This window comes from Amphiura filiformis, chromosome 20 (genome assembly GCF_039555335.1).
Source record: "Amphiura filiformis chromosome 20, Afil_fr2py, whole genome shotgun sequence".
In the NCBI taxonomy this organism is placed as follows: Eukaryota; Metazoa; Echinodermata; class Ophiuroidea; order Amphilepidida; family Amphiuridae; genus Amphiura; species Amphiura filiformis.
The window spans coordinates 42912549-42925480 of NC_092647.1; the positions used below are offsets into that span (position 1 = coordinate 42912549).

Sequence of the window (12932 nt, forward strand, 5' to 3'; positions counted from 1 at the left end):
ATTCACAGTCAATCAATATCCATGAACTTTCACTGGTAGAGTGAGCACACGAGTGGTGGACCCTCCTTCGATCTGTTGTCGATTGATTGGATGATTTAGTCCCGTTATATTTTACGTATGAATGAAAGAACAAACTTATTGACAGTAGGCGTAATTGATATGGTAATATCTGCTGACCTTGGGAACTGGTAAATTAGAAGACGTGGCGGTCTGTACACTCGGAATTCCATAAACCTGCACAAACGCACATGTGTGCACTTGAACGACAGGTGCATGTACTCTGCACTGCTGAGCTGAACATTAAACTTCCAAGGCTGGCCTTTAATTAATGTTATCGTTTTCTTGTTGAAAATTGGATACAATTAAAGTGAAAATGTGGAGAAACAAGGCGTGTTTAGCGCTGCTTGTGATAAGCTTATTTGGGGTGAGTAGAGTATGCATCCATCATGAGTTTAAAATATTAAAATTTAAACAAAATTCATGAATTAAATGAACATGAATGATGTGATGATTTTAAAATTAATAAATTAATTTGCACACCCATGCATGCCATGGGGATATGTGCACTTGTCGTGTGCTTGTCACTTGCCTTGACTAAGTTGAAGCATGTGTTTTATAATGTAAAAACAAAAATTATCATCATCATGGTCTAGGTTTTTGCACATGATAAAGTTCAGTCAATTTAAAAGTTATAGCCTACATGTAGTATTTATAGTCCATCATTTTTTTGTATCAGCATCAATATTTTTGTATATGCATCACATGTAAATAGTGTTACTGTTATTAGTATTTTGTGATCCTACCTAGCGTCCTCTTTTTATGACATTTTTCAGTAGATATCCACGAAAAAAGCATATGAAATCCCCAAATTTCAATTGATTCCGATTTCTGTAGACTTGCGAGTTAGGCATGATGTATTTTACACTGCTCACATGTAGGCCACTGTGTTGTAAATTACGCTCTGGTGTACCAGAGTGAAATATACAAGTTTGTCGATATTTTTGCTAAACAAATTAATCTGCGAGAAATTCAGCACTTGCCAAAATCTCAACTTTTTGTGAAAAGTGGAGTCCATGCCCGGATGAGGCTGTGGATCACAATGCATGAATGTCGACTCGATTGATGGTCAATATTTTGATGAGCTCAATTGTATCATTTTTAGATACATTTTTGATGCATCCTGTTGTTGCTGTGTTTATATGGGGTATTTCTGAGCATTCATCACTTTACACACAGTATATTGTAATTGCTAAGGAGTAAGTTTTCAGATAATTATAAATTTTTTTTTAAAATCTAAAATTCTGAAAATATGCAAAAACAAACTTTATAAACAAGATTAATTGCTGGGCCCGTAAGATTTGGTTTTTTTTTTTTTTTTTTTTTATTCAACAGCTTTCTTGCTGGTTGAAAAAAGCTGTAGGCCCTACTGTTTAATACGCAAGAAAAATTCTTACCTAAGAAAAAAACTTTATAATAATAGCACTCATTTTTTTTTAATTTCCAAATTTATTGTTGATCATAAAATGTTAGAAAGTAGCAATTTTAAAGGACAAAATGCAAATATAAATAAAATAAAATAAATATTTTCAATTTTCAATTTTGGACACGGGCGGTTAACAGTAGGCCCTAAACTAAGAATTGATTGTGAAGAGCCTAATAGCACTCATTTTTTCCAAAATTATTTGCAAGGTTTATTAGCAATACATGAATAAAAACATATGCAACCATTTTGATGAAATGAGGCCATGCAACTGTACCGTACTTAAAACTTTATTTAATTTTTAATCAGATTCATAATTAATTCATTTACAGGGCCGATAGATCAATTTCGCTCCTTATTTCTTTGAATGGGACATTGAGGCAAGGATGTTAGGTTATTAGTTGGGCTTTGGTAGGTTTGTAGATTTTGTAGTAAGGTTTAAGAGAGATGGGTAATACTAATAGTAAAACTAAAGGTTAAATTTGTTTGTTTGTTTTGGGGTTTTGGGGAAAATGTTCAGTATATTTGGTTTCGGTATATTGATTTAAAACTGGTATAAACTGGAAAATTTGGAACATGCCATTTTTAAAGATATAAAAATTCATTGGTTTTGTCACATTTCTATATTGATTCTGAAGTGACCATAAGTTATATTTGCCCAGGGCTTTTGGATATATATACAAACTTATAATTTTTTGGTGATTTTCCCTCCATTTAAAAAACTACGAATGATTGTAGCACTTGGCTCTAGTCTAAGTCAAGGAATTAAAAAAAAAAAATCATAAACCCCCCATTTTTGTAATTATTTAGTCAAATAGTCGCCCCCCTCAAATAAACGCCCCCACCACTTTTTTCAACCAAGATGTTTCAAAAATGCTGATATTTCCATGCTATCTTGTGTAGTAAGCTTACCAAGTTGCACACATGGTCGATAATAGCGTTACTTTTTGGCAAAAATCTGGATTAGAAACCCGGAAGTGAACCAGAAGTCGGTGTTTCTAGTTCAGAGTTCGTCATTTTAGCGTGAGTTTTAAGTTAACCTAATGATTTTAACGGGAATTATCGTTCTAAAATTGACCTTGAATAAACGCCCCCGCTTGGAAAATGTAACGCCCCCAGGGGCGTTTATTTGACGAAATACGGTACATATCCGCCCAATTTATGTCAAAAACCGCATTTAGAACCAAAATATGTGAATGGCTCCAGAAAAAAACCCAAATTGCGTATTCTTACATGTATGTAGCAGCCCTACCCAATACTGTGCATTTATTATAAATTGAGATAAAAATAATGTGTGGCCAGGGGCGGATTTAGGAGGGTGCCCCCCCCCCCATAATTTTTGCAGAGCGGTGCCTGAATTTATGTGGGTGCGGTGGTGGAATTGAAAATTCCTGGATCCGCCCCTGGTGTCCTCATACAGAATGGTATACATGCATGCCATTACGGATTCTTGAGTGTTTTCATTTTCAATATATTGTGTGGCCTCATGTAAATTGATGCTAAGAATTATCAATCATCCACAGGGAAAATTTGATACACCAAACGAGATGGGGGATGCAGTATACAATGTATAGTGTAATATGAAGCTTGATGAGAAATATCACATCTTAAGCAGGGTGTCACATTAAATGAATTCACAAATTTACTGCAGCATTGTGAACCTGCTAATAGACAATATGATCTAGGTTATACTTTTAAAAGATAACAATAATATTAATAAAAGACATTTATTAAAAGCACACTAATGCATGCAAAGGCAGCCTCGAAGCGTGATAAAAACAGTTTTAAAACAACAGCAAAATTCAATTTACAAATAAATTGTATACTGGTACATAAAAAAGTAATCAACTATGATAGATAAAATCATACAACGTGTTGCTTTAAAAAGTAATGCCAAAGACAAAAAGGAACACAACAGTTCTTAAACTATGATTAATTGCATTCAAAAAACATATAATACACTCATTAGCAGGCATATTGTGATAACAATTTTAATAAACACTTGCCCATTCCCAGATTATAGATTCATGTGCATTTGGTTTGCAGTCTATATTCGCACTGGCAGGGTTTCCCCTGCATGCCCGGAGTAATGTGACCCACCTTAATTGTCGCCCATATTGATTGTTGGGATAAAGGTACATGTATTAGAAAATGGTGCAAATGGTCTGACTAACTGAAAGCACCAATAAATCAACCCATGCACCCAACCCTACCCCAGTCGAATGCAGGGAAAAATGTAACTAAACACCTTTAATTATTTCCTGCCTTTTCCAGGCATTACATACAGTTAAACTTGTATAGCAAAATTATGCATTCAAGCAAACCACAAAATGAAAATTCCATAGGGGCGCTAAAGTTGGGAGTTCACTCTAGTTCTCTATCTCTCTGTACACAGGTGGCGCTCTGTAGCGCTGCTGTGATCTTCACAAGAGTACGCCATCTCACTTGATCTAATGCCAAGTGCGTTGCACCTTGCATTCCTTGGTTAGAAACCAGCTTCACATCATTAGTCCAAGATGTTGGTGGACATCCCCTTCCTCGTCAGCCATAGCCTCAATTGCAAAATATGTTTTTCTACCTCTCCATGTTTCCTGACAAGATGGCCAAAGTACTTCAGCTTTCACTCCATGCCACTCTAGTTAGGTCAAAAGAATTTAATGTGAATATTTGTATTTTTTTATTTGACTTTTTCAGCTCTGTCAGCTGTCACTACAAGCCAAGAAGAACACAAACAGACAATTGGTAGTAGATGTTGATGATGTCAAGGAGTTCAAGAAGCTGCTACGGACAAGGAATAATGTGCTGGTCTTGTGGGCAAAAACTGGTTAGTAACAACATACATCTAGACTAGAGTCAGATTGAAGTTGTCACTTTTATTTCCACTAAGGTACCAAATGGGCTATTCCATTTAAAATCCACACTATCCCTGACCCTGTGGAAGGTTTTTGAAATATCTACCACAGAGGAAGTATGAATTTCAAATGGAATGAACACATTAGGCAGCTCCATTAGAATTTCGTACATCCTCTGGAAAGATTCAACCTGAATCTTCCACAGAGGAAGGTGAGTTTCAAATGGAGTTGCCCATTCCATTTGAAATTCATACTCCCCCTGTGGAAGATATTTCCAAAATCTTCCACAGGGGTAGTGTGGATTTTAAATGGAATAGCCCAATTGGGCAACTCGTTGCTAAGACAACTGACGGCAGACCGTCAATATGGTAAAATTTGGTATGAAGAAGCAAATTTCACGGAAAGCCACATAAAAAATGGCTGCCATCCAAATCATACTACCAAAATGTTTAGGAAAGTCTGGAAAATCTTTTCTGCTGTGTAGCCTATGTTTTCATATTTGTAACTTGTACATTCCATTTTGTTTCCATGGCAACAGTCAACCTATTTAAGGATTTTTCTCTCTTTTTAGTCCAAAAAGTCGCATTTTAACGAGCTATTTCTTTGAAACTTTATATTTGGTGTGGAGAATATATAGATATAATATCTATGAACAAAATATATGCAATGCAATGCAATGCATTCAAGGTTCAGGTGAAAATGTAATATTTTAGTGATTTTTGTCCAATTATGACCAAAAAATGGCCAAAATGTAGTGTAAAATTAGCACTGGCTCCAGGCTCAGTACTGATTAATATTAGGTAGTGAGATACTTTCATTGCTGACCAGACTGTTCATATTTTTGTTTCTACAATGTACAGGTGGTAGTGGGTATGTCTATTTTGTTAATTAAAACATGCAAACAGGTTCTGATCATTGATCCAAATGACACCATGATTAGATATTGGTCTAATGGTCTATCAGGGTTGCCAAACCTGCAACTTGGTAGCCCAATTAGGCAACATTTGAAGAGTTTCCTCGTGACTTATTGACAAAATCTTCTCCCATAAAAACCAACGGATAAAAAAACAAAAACATTGGGAGACTTTTCAATATTGGCTCCCGCGATTTTGAGTAGTTTCTTGTCCCATAGAAACCAATGGTTAAGATAAAATTTGGGAGATTTTTGATTATTTGACCCGTGTTTCAGGCTGCAGTTTTTTGGCAACCCTGGATACTCGTTTAATAGGCTATGTTGTAAGGATGCAGTCTGCATATGAAAGAAGCTGGAGAGGGTTTTTATTAAAAGGGTGACTTTATGCAGTCAGCAAGTTAATTTAATTACTTTATTTGTGATTAATTTATTCATTGAATTAATTTATTTTTTGTTTGTTTACCTAAGAATACTTTATAATTATTTATTTATGAAAGTAAAAACTAAAAAAAATAATTGTTTAATCACAGGTTTTTAAATTAAAGATTCACAGGTTTTTAAATTAAAGATTCAAGGCTAATAACAATTAACAATTTAACAGTTATAATTGACACATTTTCTAAAAATCTTACCTTGTATTTATTTTACAATTGTTGAAGATTAATACTGTATGGCCCGGTGTACGGTAACTTAATTGTGAACTTGACGAAGGGAAAATAAAAAATATATAATAGTGCATTTCCCGAAAGAAGAGTCACATAGACGGACAGGAAATGGTACACTTAGCATGGATTCACTGAAGTAGGACTGATACATTTTTTAAATATATGACATGCCTCCCTATTCCAGAAAAGTACAGCACTCATTTTTTTTTGTTTAAATAATATTTTCCTGTTTTGCCAAATGAAATGTAGCTAAATTCAAATCCTTTAGTTCATTGCAATTATAAAAGTCAAATATACTGCTCCAAGAAAGTATCCAAGTTACACTTGGAAAAATAACCACAATTTCAAAATTGAACTACATGTATATTGGGGTAACTTTGTTTTTTTAATAGATGCAATATCTAACGGGACCTTCATCTATTCAATTGCTTGTAACTTTACTTCTTGAGGTTATATTGGATTCAATGTGGTGTCATAATGTGCAGGATTAGATAGTGCATATTACAAAAAGAAATTTACCCCAATATGGTTCAGTTTTGAAATTGTGATTATTTTTCCATACTTTCTTGGCGCAGTACAAATGTATATTAATATATTATCTTTTGCCAATATTTCGAAATAAGGGCCAAAAAACATGTGTTTTTTAGTGTTTTTTTCTTATGTTGTGCCAAAAGACTTGTACTAAGACTAATATCAGGTTATGCATTCTAATTTTTGTTGGAAAATATATTTTCTTTAACCTTTTATAACCAATTGAATACATGAATCCAAAACCCACCCAAGTCCATGGGAAGTGATTGTGAGAAAAAAACCTGTGTATCATTTTAATTCCTTCAGTTAGATTTACCTGGTCAATATGGTAAGTTGTACGTGCAAATTGGTGGGCTAAACTGTATTAGGTATGACGATTAGCATTTCAGGGACTTCGTGGGGTTCATTTTAAATTCTGGACTTGGGTGGTTTTTTGAATCATATTCAAAGACAATAATGTTGGAATGATATTACCACTAGGAAGATAATACAAAATAAAGCACACAGTTATGTATAATGTTGATAAGCATTCTGCCATGTAATATAAACCACACACTTTCCTTGATTAAACCCATTTTTTTCAAAAGTCACTCTCCAGCAATGAAGATGTTACAAGTGGACTTTTATACATACTGGATTTCAATCAATGTGTTACAAGACTCAAATCATGGACTTGGGTTGATTCTTTCATGCTATTTTTCACATGCTCAATAGACACAGAGGATGAATTTGAGTTGTTCTTTCAAACATATGACAGGCCTATGTATAGCAACACTTTCCCATGCTTAACTCAATTTGGCCAACGTATGGACTTGGGTGGCTTTTGTATTCATATATTCAATTATCAAGATTGACATAAAAAATAAATTAATGAGCAAACTCATAGCATGCTCTTGAATACGTATACTTGAAAGTCAGTTCTGTGTCTGCAATTGTAAGAAATCATGCAAAATTGCATGTTTTTGGTCCACTTTCCCTCAAATTGCAATTGCATAACTATTAAATTCTGAATTTATTGCCAGCTAGAACATAATGAAGGATTTTAATCTAAAAGATAAAAAAAGATCTAGAAAGGATTTTAAATCTTAAAAGGTTTAGCTATGTTTCATTCGCCAAAACAGGATAATATTTTCTTAATGAAAAAAAAAAAGTTAAATTGTATTTTCTGATGTGACACGATCTGGTCCATGGGGGCCAAAAGGTGCAAATTTGAAACTGAGATAAAGGTAAAAATATGGAGTAAAAAACAATAAAATACATAAGAAAATATACATCAAAAAACTCCATAACTTTAGAACCAAGTATGCTAGACCTTTGGTGTTTTCAGTAAATGATAGCCTATTGTATGTAAAATGTAATAATTACAGTAACTCATTTTTCAAAAATGCCTACTTTGGCCCCCATGGACCAGATCGTGTCACAAATAGGGAGTAGGCCTGATATATTTAATGTATGTCGTCACTAAATCATGTGAAGCACCCAGTTCCGAAGGTACCATAGGTATTTGCACCATTTTTTGTATTTAAGCTTCCATGCAGAACTATGGAAATAATGTTGTAAAAAATGCACATGCTGTTTGTTTTATGTCCGTGACAGGTTTTATATTCCCAAGAAAAGTAAGATAATTTACCTAGAAGTTGAACAATGTTTTACACAAATTAAATTGAAAATTTGACAGTGACACCACTGTCCAATTAACTCCAACTTGGTGAACTTGAAATTATTAAAAACAACAACAACAAAATTAGGGGGTCTTTTTAACAGAAGAAAGACAGAAGGAGTTGTTTTAATTTTATATTGAAAAAAGAGTACCAATTTGGTTGCTGTGAAAATGGCTAAAAATGGCACATGCTTTAAAAACAAAATATGACCAGGTTAAATATCATTTAACAGTGATAATTCATGGAATAAAGGAGCTACATGACTTTATTCGAGTTGTGTCGTCCATCTTTTTAATATTTTGACACAATTGCATGTCGGTATGGTAGGGTGCTTCCCGGGAAGCTCCGGGAGGGACTCGAATTGTTTTGTTTAGTCTACCTGAATAGAAAATAAACAAAAAATGTGCAACCAAAAAGTTTAAAATACTATTTTTCCCAAATTTGGCAAATTTTTTGTCTGCAATAATATTATTTAATAGCACCTGAATTTGAAATTTAGAATTGAAAAGAAAATCATAGAAATGTAGACAGTTTTAAAAATTAATATCAAATCCAGGCTGTTCAACGCTACAGTGCAATCAATTGTACACGTAACATTATCCTATTAGTGTGTAAGATTTTAATCATAGTGAGCTAGGCAGGTCTGGTATCTACGGTATTTACTTTATGGTCTGCCTACCATCATGCTGACTGACTCAGACTGCATGTCAGAATTCAATATCATCTTCAGCTATATCACATGTGTGCTAATTTGTCATGAGATATTGATGAGACCAGTAATAAATTAGCTACTTATCTTCTAGAGGAAACTGTGTGCCGATTTGACCTTATTATTACCCGGGCATTTATAAGTCAGTCATTTTTGGGGAGCGCTTATTATTAAATTATCAAATGAAAGTTACAAAGGGGATAATTTTCACACATAACTGTGTATCTGTGGTCAAAAGCATTATAATCCTTTAGAGCTTTAAAGGATGTAATTTCATTCAGACATAAGTCATGAAGTTGTACATGTATCATGTATGTGCAATGTGCATTATTGAAAAGGGGTCGCTTACAGAGTTTTCATTCAAATTGTTAGGGGGCCTGATGCAAAAAGGGGCCCTTAAAATTTTTGACCCTCCTAAGGGGGGGGGGGCCTGAAAAAAATGATCAAAAATTTTCCTGGGAAAATTGAGTTTATATGCTTTTCTATGGGGTTGACCCATAATTTTCATGTCAAAAAGAGGGGCCCTGAAATTTTTGAGATCTCGAAAGGGGGGCCCAAAAAATTTTTGTGATGAATTTTTTTTGCATCAGGCCCCCTAACAAGTGTTTGTGAACAGTCCCTTATTAGGGGCGGTGCACCATGGGCCAAATACTTGAATTAATTTGTGGCATTATTGTACATCCCTAACTGAAAATCACACTCATTCAATCATGATCTACATTGTAACACATAATGCAACTCTATAAATTATTGATTGATTGATTAGAGATACAGATGCTTGTTAATAGCATGTGGTACAGTTTTGTCTTTATTTTCATTCGCTCATTGTATCATCATTAATTGGAGATAGATCAATAGACAATTTGTCCCAACATCATTGCATATCATCACCTTGCTACGATAATTGCCCAAGTCATTTTTTGTAATTTTGAGATCCAGTACAAAATATGGTTCAAGTATGCATCAGTTACGTAATCACCTTATTCATTTCTAATTATTCCTTTTGATTTGTCTCATCATGTTCTAAAGTGTGCAAAGATTGGTGAATTGAATGCTTGAAACATTTTTTGTATAGTGTTCTCAAAATTGCAAAAATGACTTGGGGAGTTGTAAAGCAGGGTGACGATCGATACTTGGATACAGTATAACAAAATTTGTGAATATTACCATCAGTGGCAAACCTGTAATGAAAATCACATTTAAATGGAAATCACATTATTTATGAAAATCACATGTAATGAAAATCACATTTATTTACAGTAATTTTAACAGGTGGTCCAACACGTGCAACTCTATGCATACATTATTGATTGATTGATTATGGATCCATTCTCGTTGTGATATGTGGCACTGTTTTGTTTTTGGTTTCATTCAGTCATTGTATCATCATTAAATGATGATGGACTAATTCACATCTTGTCCCAACATCATTACAATACCTCCATAAAAATAAAGATTTGAGAAACTTGTATTTTTCACATAAACTCAGTAAAATATTGCTCAAATATTTTTGCCTGGATTCTCTCAAGAGTGAAATGATACAGTTGAATCCTCTATAGTTTGGTAAAAACTAATTATCAAACCAAAAGAAATGAATAAACAATCCTTTTTATGTATTCTTGTAAAGTGTGCTGAGTGAGTTTATGCCTTTTCCTAGTTCACCATAAATCACTGCAGATTTTTTTAAACTTTTTGTTCAAAACTACAAGCTAAGAGGACACTATGGTAAAAAGATTGAAGCAATGAGGCATGACGATGCATTGAAATCAGTTATGAAATGGTTTTAGAGAATGTGTATGTTGACCCATAGCTTATGTGCAGTGGCGGCACTATAGGGTGGGAGCAAGTTGGGGTATTTGCTCTCCCCCCCCATATATTTCTTGCCCCAGTTGATTTTGTCAATTTGCTTGTTAGCGCATTGAGATGTTTTTTACGTTTATGCGCTTTGTAAATGTGTTATAATAATAATAAAAACCCAAAATTAGAAAAATTCCACAATTGGTTGTTTCGACTCCCTGAAATTCACTTTGCCCCTCCAATACCCCCCAAATAAAATTCCTGGCACCGCCACCGCTTATGTGGTGTCGTCGTTGATAAAAAAAAACTTTAAAATTTTGACAAAAGCCTGTTCCAGAGTTACAATTTTTGTAGGAGCTGTATGAGATGAATTAAAATACAATGACTGGTTGGGACAGGTCATGACGATGTGGTCAGTTACAGATTAATGCCATTGATGTGTTTAAAAATTTAATTTACACCCAAATAATACTGCAAAGATGTACTGTGAAATTATTATAATTTAATTTTCAAATATATTTGTCAATTTTTACAGCTAAAGATGGCAAGAAACTGATAGATTTATTTAGTAATGTGGCAGCAGAGATGAAGGGGCTATCAACACTGGCATATGTAGATTGCAGGTATGTATTGTGTAATGTTTAATCTTTTGTAAGTTTTTATTGATCTAGGTCCTATTTGTGATTTGATTTAATGGAAAAAGAAGTATTGGTATCAGGCCTTGCCATCTAGATTTTAAAGGCGAGTGGCCAATCACTCGCTAGCATGATGCTGGGCTAGTGGTTGAATCACTCTCAGAGCTGAATCACTCTCTAGTAAGTAGTGGTCGCATCATACTCTAGGTCTAAAAGACATAGTTGACCAATATGAAACACTTACGTACTGTTGATACCCTCTCTTCCGTTTTTAGAAATTAAGGCAAAGTTATTACGATAAATCAAATATGATGAAACTTGAATGTAGTTCAATTTGGGTGATTCGCTGCGAGCGATATTTAGTGTCTATGGCGAGTGGAAAATCGCTCACTAGAAATTGAGTTTGTGCGAGTGGTGGCGAGCGAGACCGCTCGCTTGCCTCAAACGGCAAGACCTGTGGTATAAAATTCAGTGAAAGAGGAATAAACATATCGGTGAAAGAGATCAACTTCCATGCAGTGCCAGAGAATGGTCAATAGGTGCAAAGATTTTGGATTTTGGCAAAGGTCTTGGGCTCACTTCATGGATGGTCAGTACAAGTGACTCTGCAGTTGGCTGCCTGTTACATGCTTTTTAAGGATTAAGTATTGACATAATGTCTGTTACTTTTTGTGAATATTTAAATAAATTATTTCTTGTGCTTTTTGTTCTTTCAGTGATGCTAAGAAGCTGTGTAAAAAGTACAAGGTGAACCCCAAAAATATAGCACTCAAACATTACCAGTAAGTTCTTTGAAGATGAGTGTATTTGTAACAGTAGGCTCTTGACATTGGTATGTGTCAGACTTGTAATAACTATGACTCGACTCTGACTCGATTTGGCACTCAAACATTACCAGTAAGTATTGTGAAGATGAGTGTATTTGTAACAGTAGGCTCTTGACATTGGTATATATCAGACTTATAATAACTCTGACGTGACCCAGACTCTGACTCTGACTCGATTTGGCACTCAAACATTACCAGTAAGTACTTTGGAGATGAGTGTATTTGTAACAGTAGGCTCTTGACATTGGTATATATCAGGCTTGCAATAACTATGACTTGACTCAGACTCTGACTCTGACTCGATTTGGCACTCAAACATTACAAGTAAGTACTTTGAAGATGAGTGTATTTGTAACAGTAGGCTCTTGACAGTGGTATATATCAGACTTGCAATAACTATGACTCAACTCTGACTCGATTTGACATTTTCGGACTTGTGACTTGACTCAGTTCTCAAATCCCAAATGATTCGGACTTGAACTTGACTCGAGTCTCAAATTCCAAATAACTTAACTCGACTCAAGATTTTAAATGACTTGACTCATGTCTTTGATGATTTGACTCGACTCGAAACTCAAGTCTTTGATGATTTTACTCGTTTTGAGAATCAAGTCTGGTAACTCGAAAGTCTACTCTCAATCATATACTGTTTAGACTAATGACATTGACCATTGATGATGACAAATAAAACAAAAACTTGACACTCTAACATTTCAGTGTATATTAACAGTTGCCATCATAACATGTAGTGTAGAAAAGTGAGTAACTTGAGTCATAAAATTAGCAACACTTTCATTTGGTAACATGGAGAAAGGACAGCTGAAAATCAGTAAATTGTAAGTGTGGAACTTCAACAAACCAG

At 34.4% G+C, this 12932-nt stretch overlaps 1 protein-coding gene across 1 annotated transcript in view; it reads left to right on the forward strand.

The window, feature by feature from the left end:
* The first annotated feature begins 9 nt into the window (after positions 1-9).
* LOC140141755 (protein disulfide-isomerase A5-like) overlaps positions 10-12932 on the forward strand; it is a 41373-nt gene continuing 28450 nt past the window's right edge. Inside the window, exons 1-4 of the mRNA XM_072163624.1 lie at positions 10-424; positions 4175-4304; positions 11144-11231; positions 11960-12025. Of these exons, the coding sequence (XP_072019725.1) occupies positions 374-424; positions 4175-4304; positions 11144-11231; positions 11960-12025 (335 nt within the window). The 5' untranslated portion in view covers positions 10-373. The remainder of the gene's footprint in view (positions 425-4174; positions 4305-11143; positions 11232-11959; positions 12026-12932) is intronic.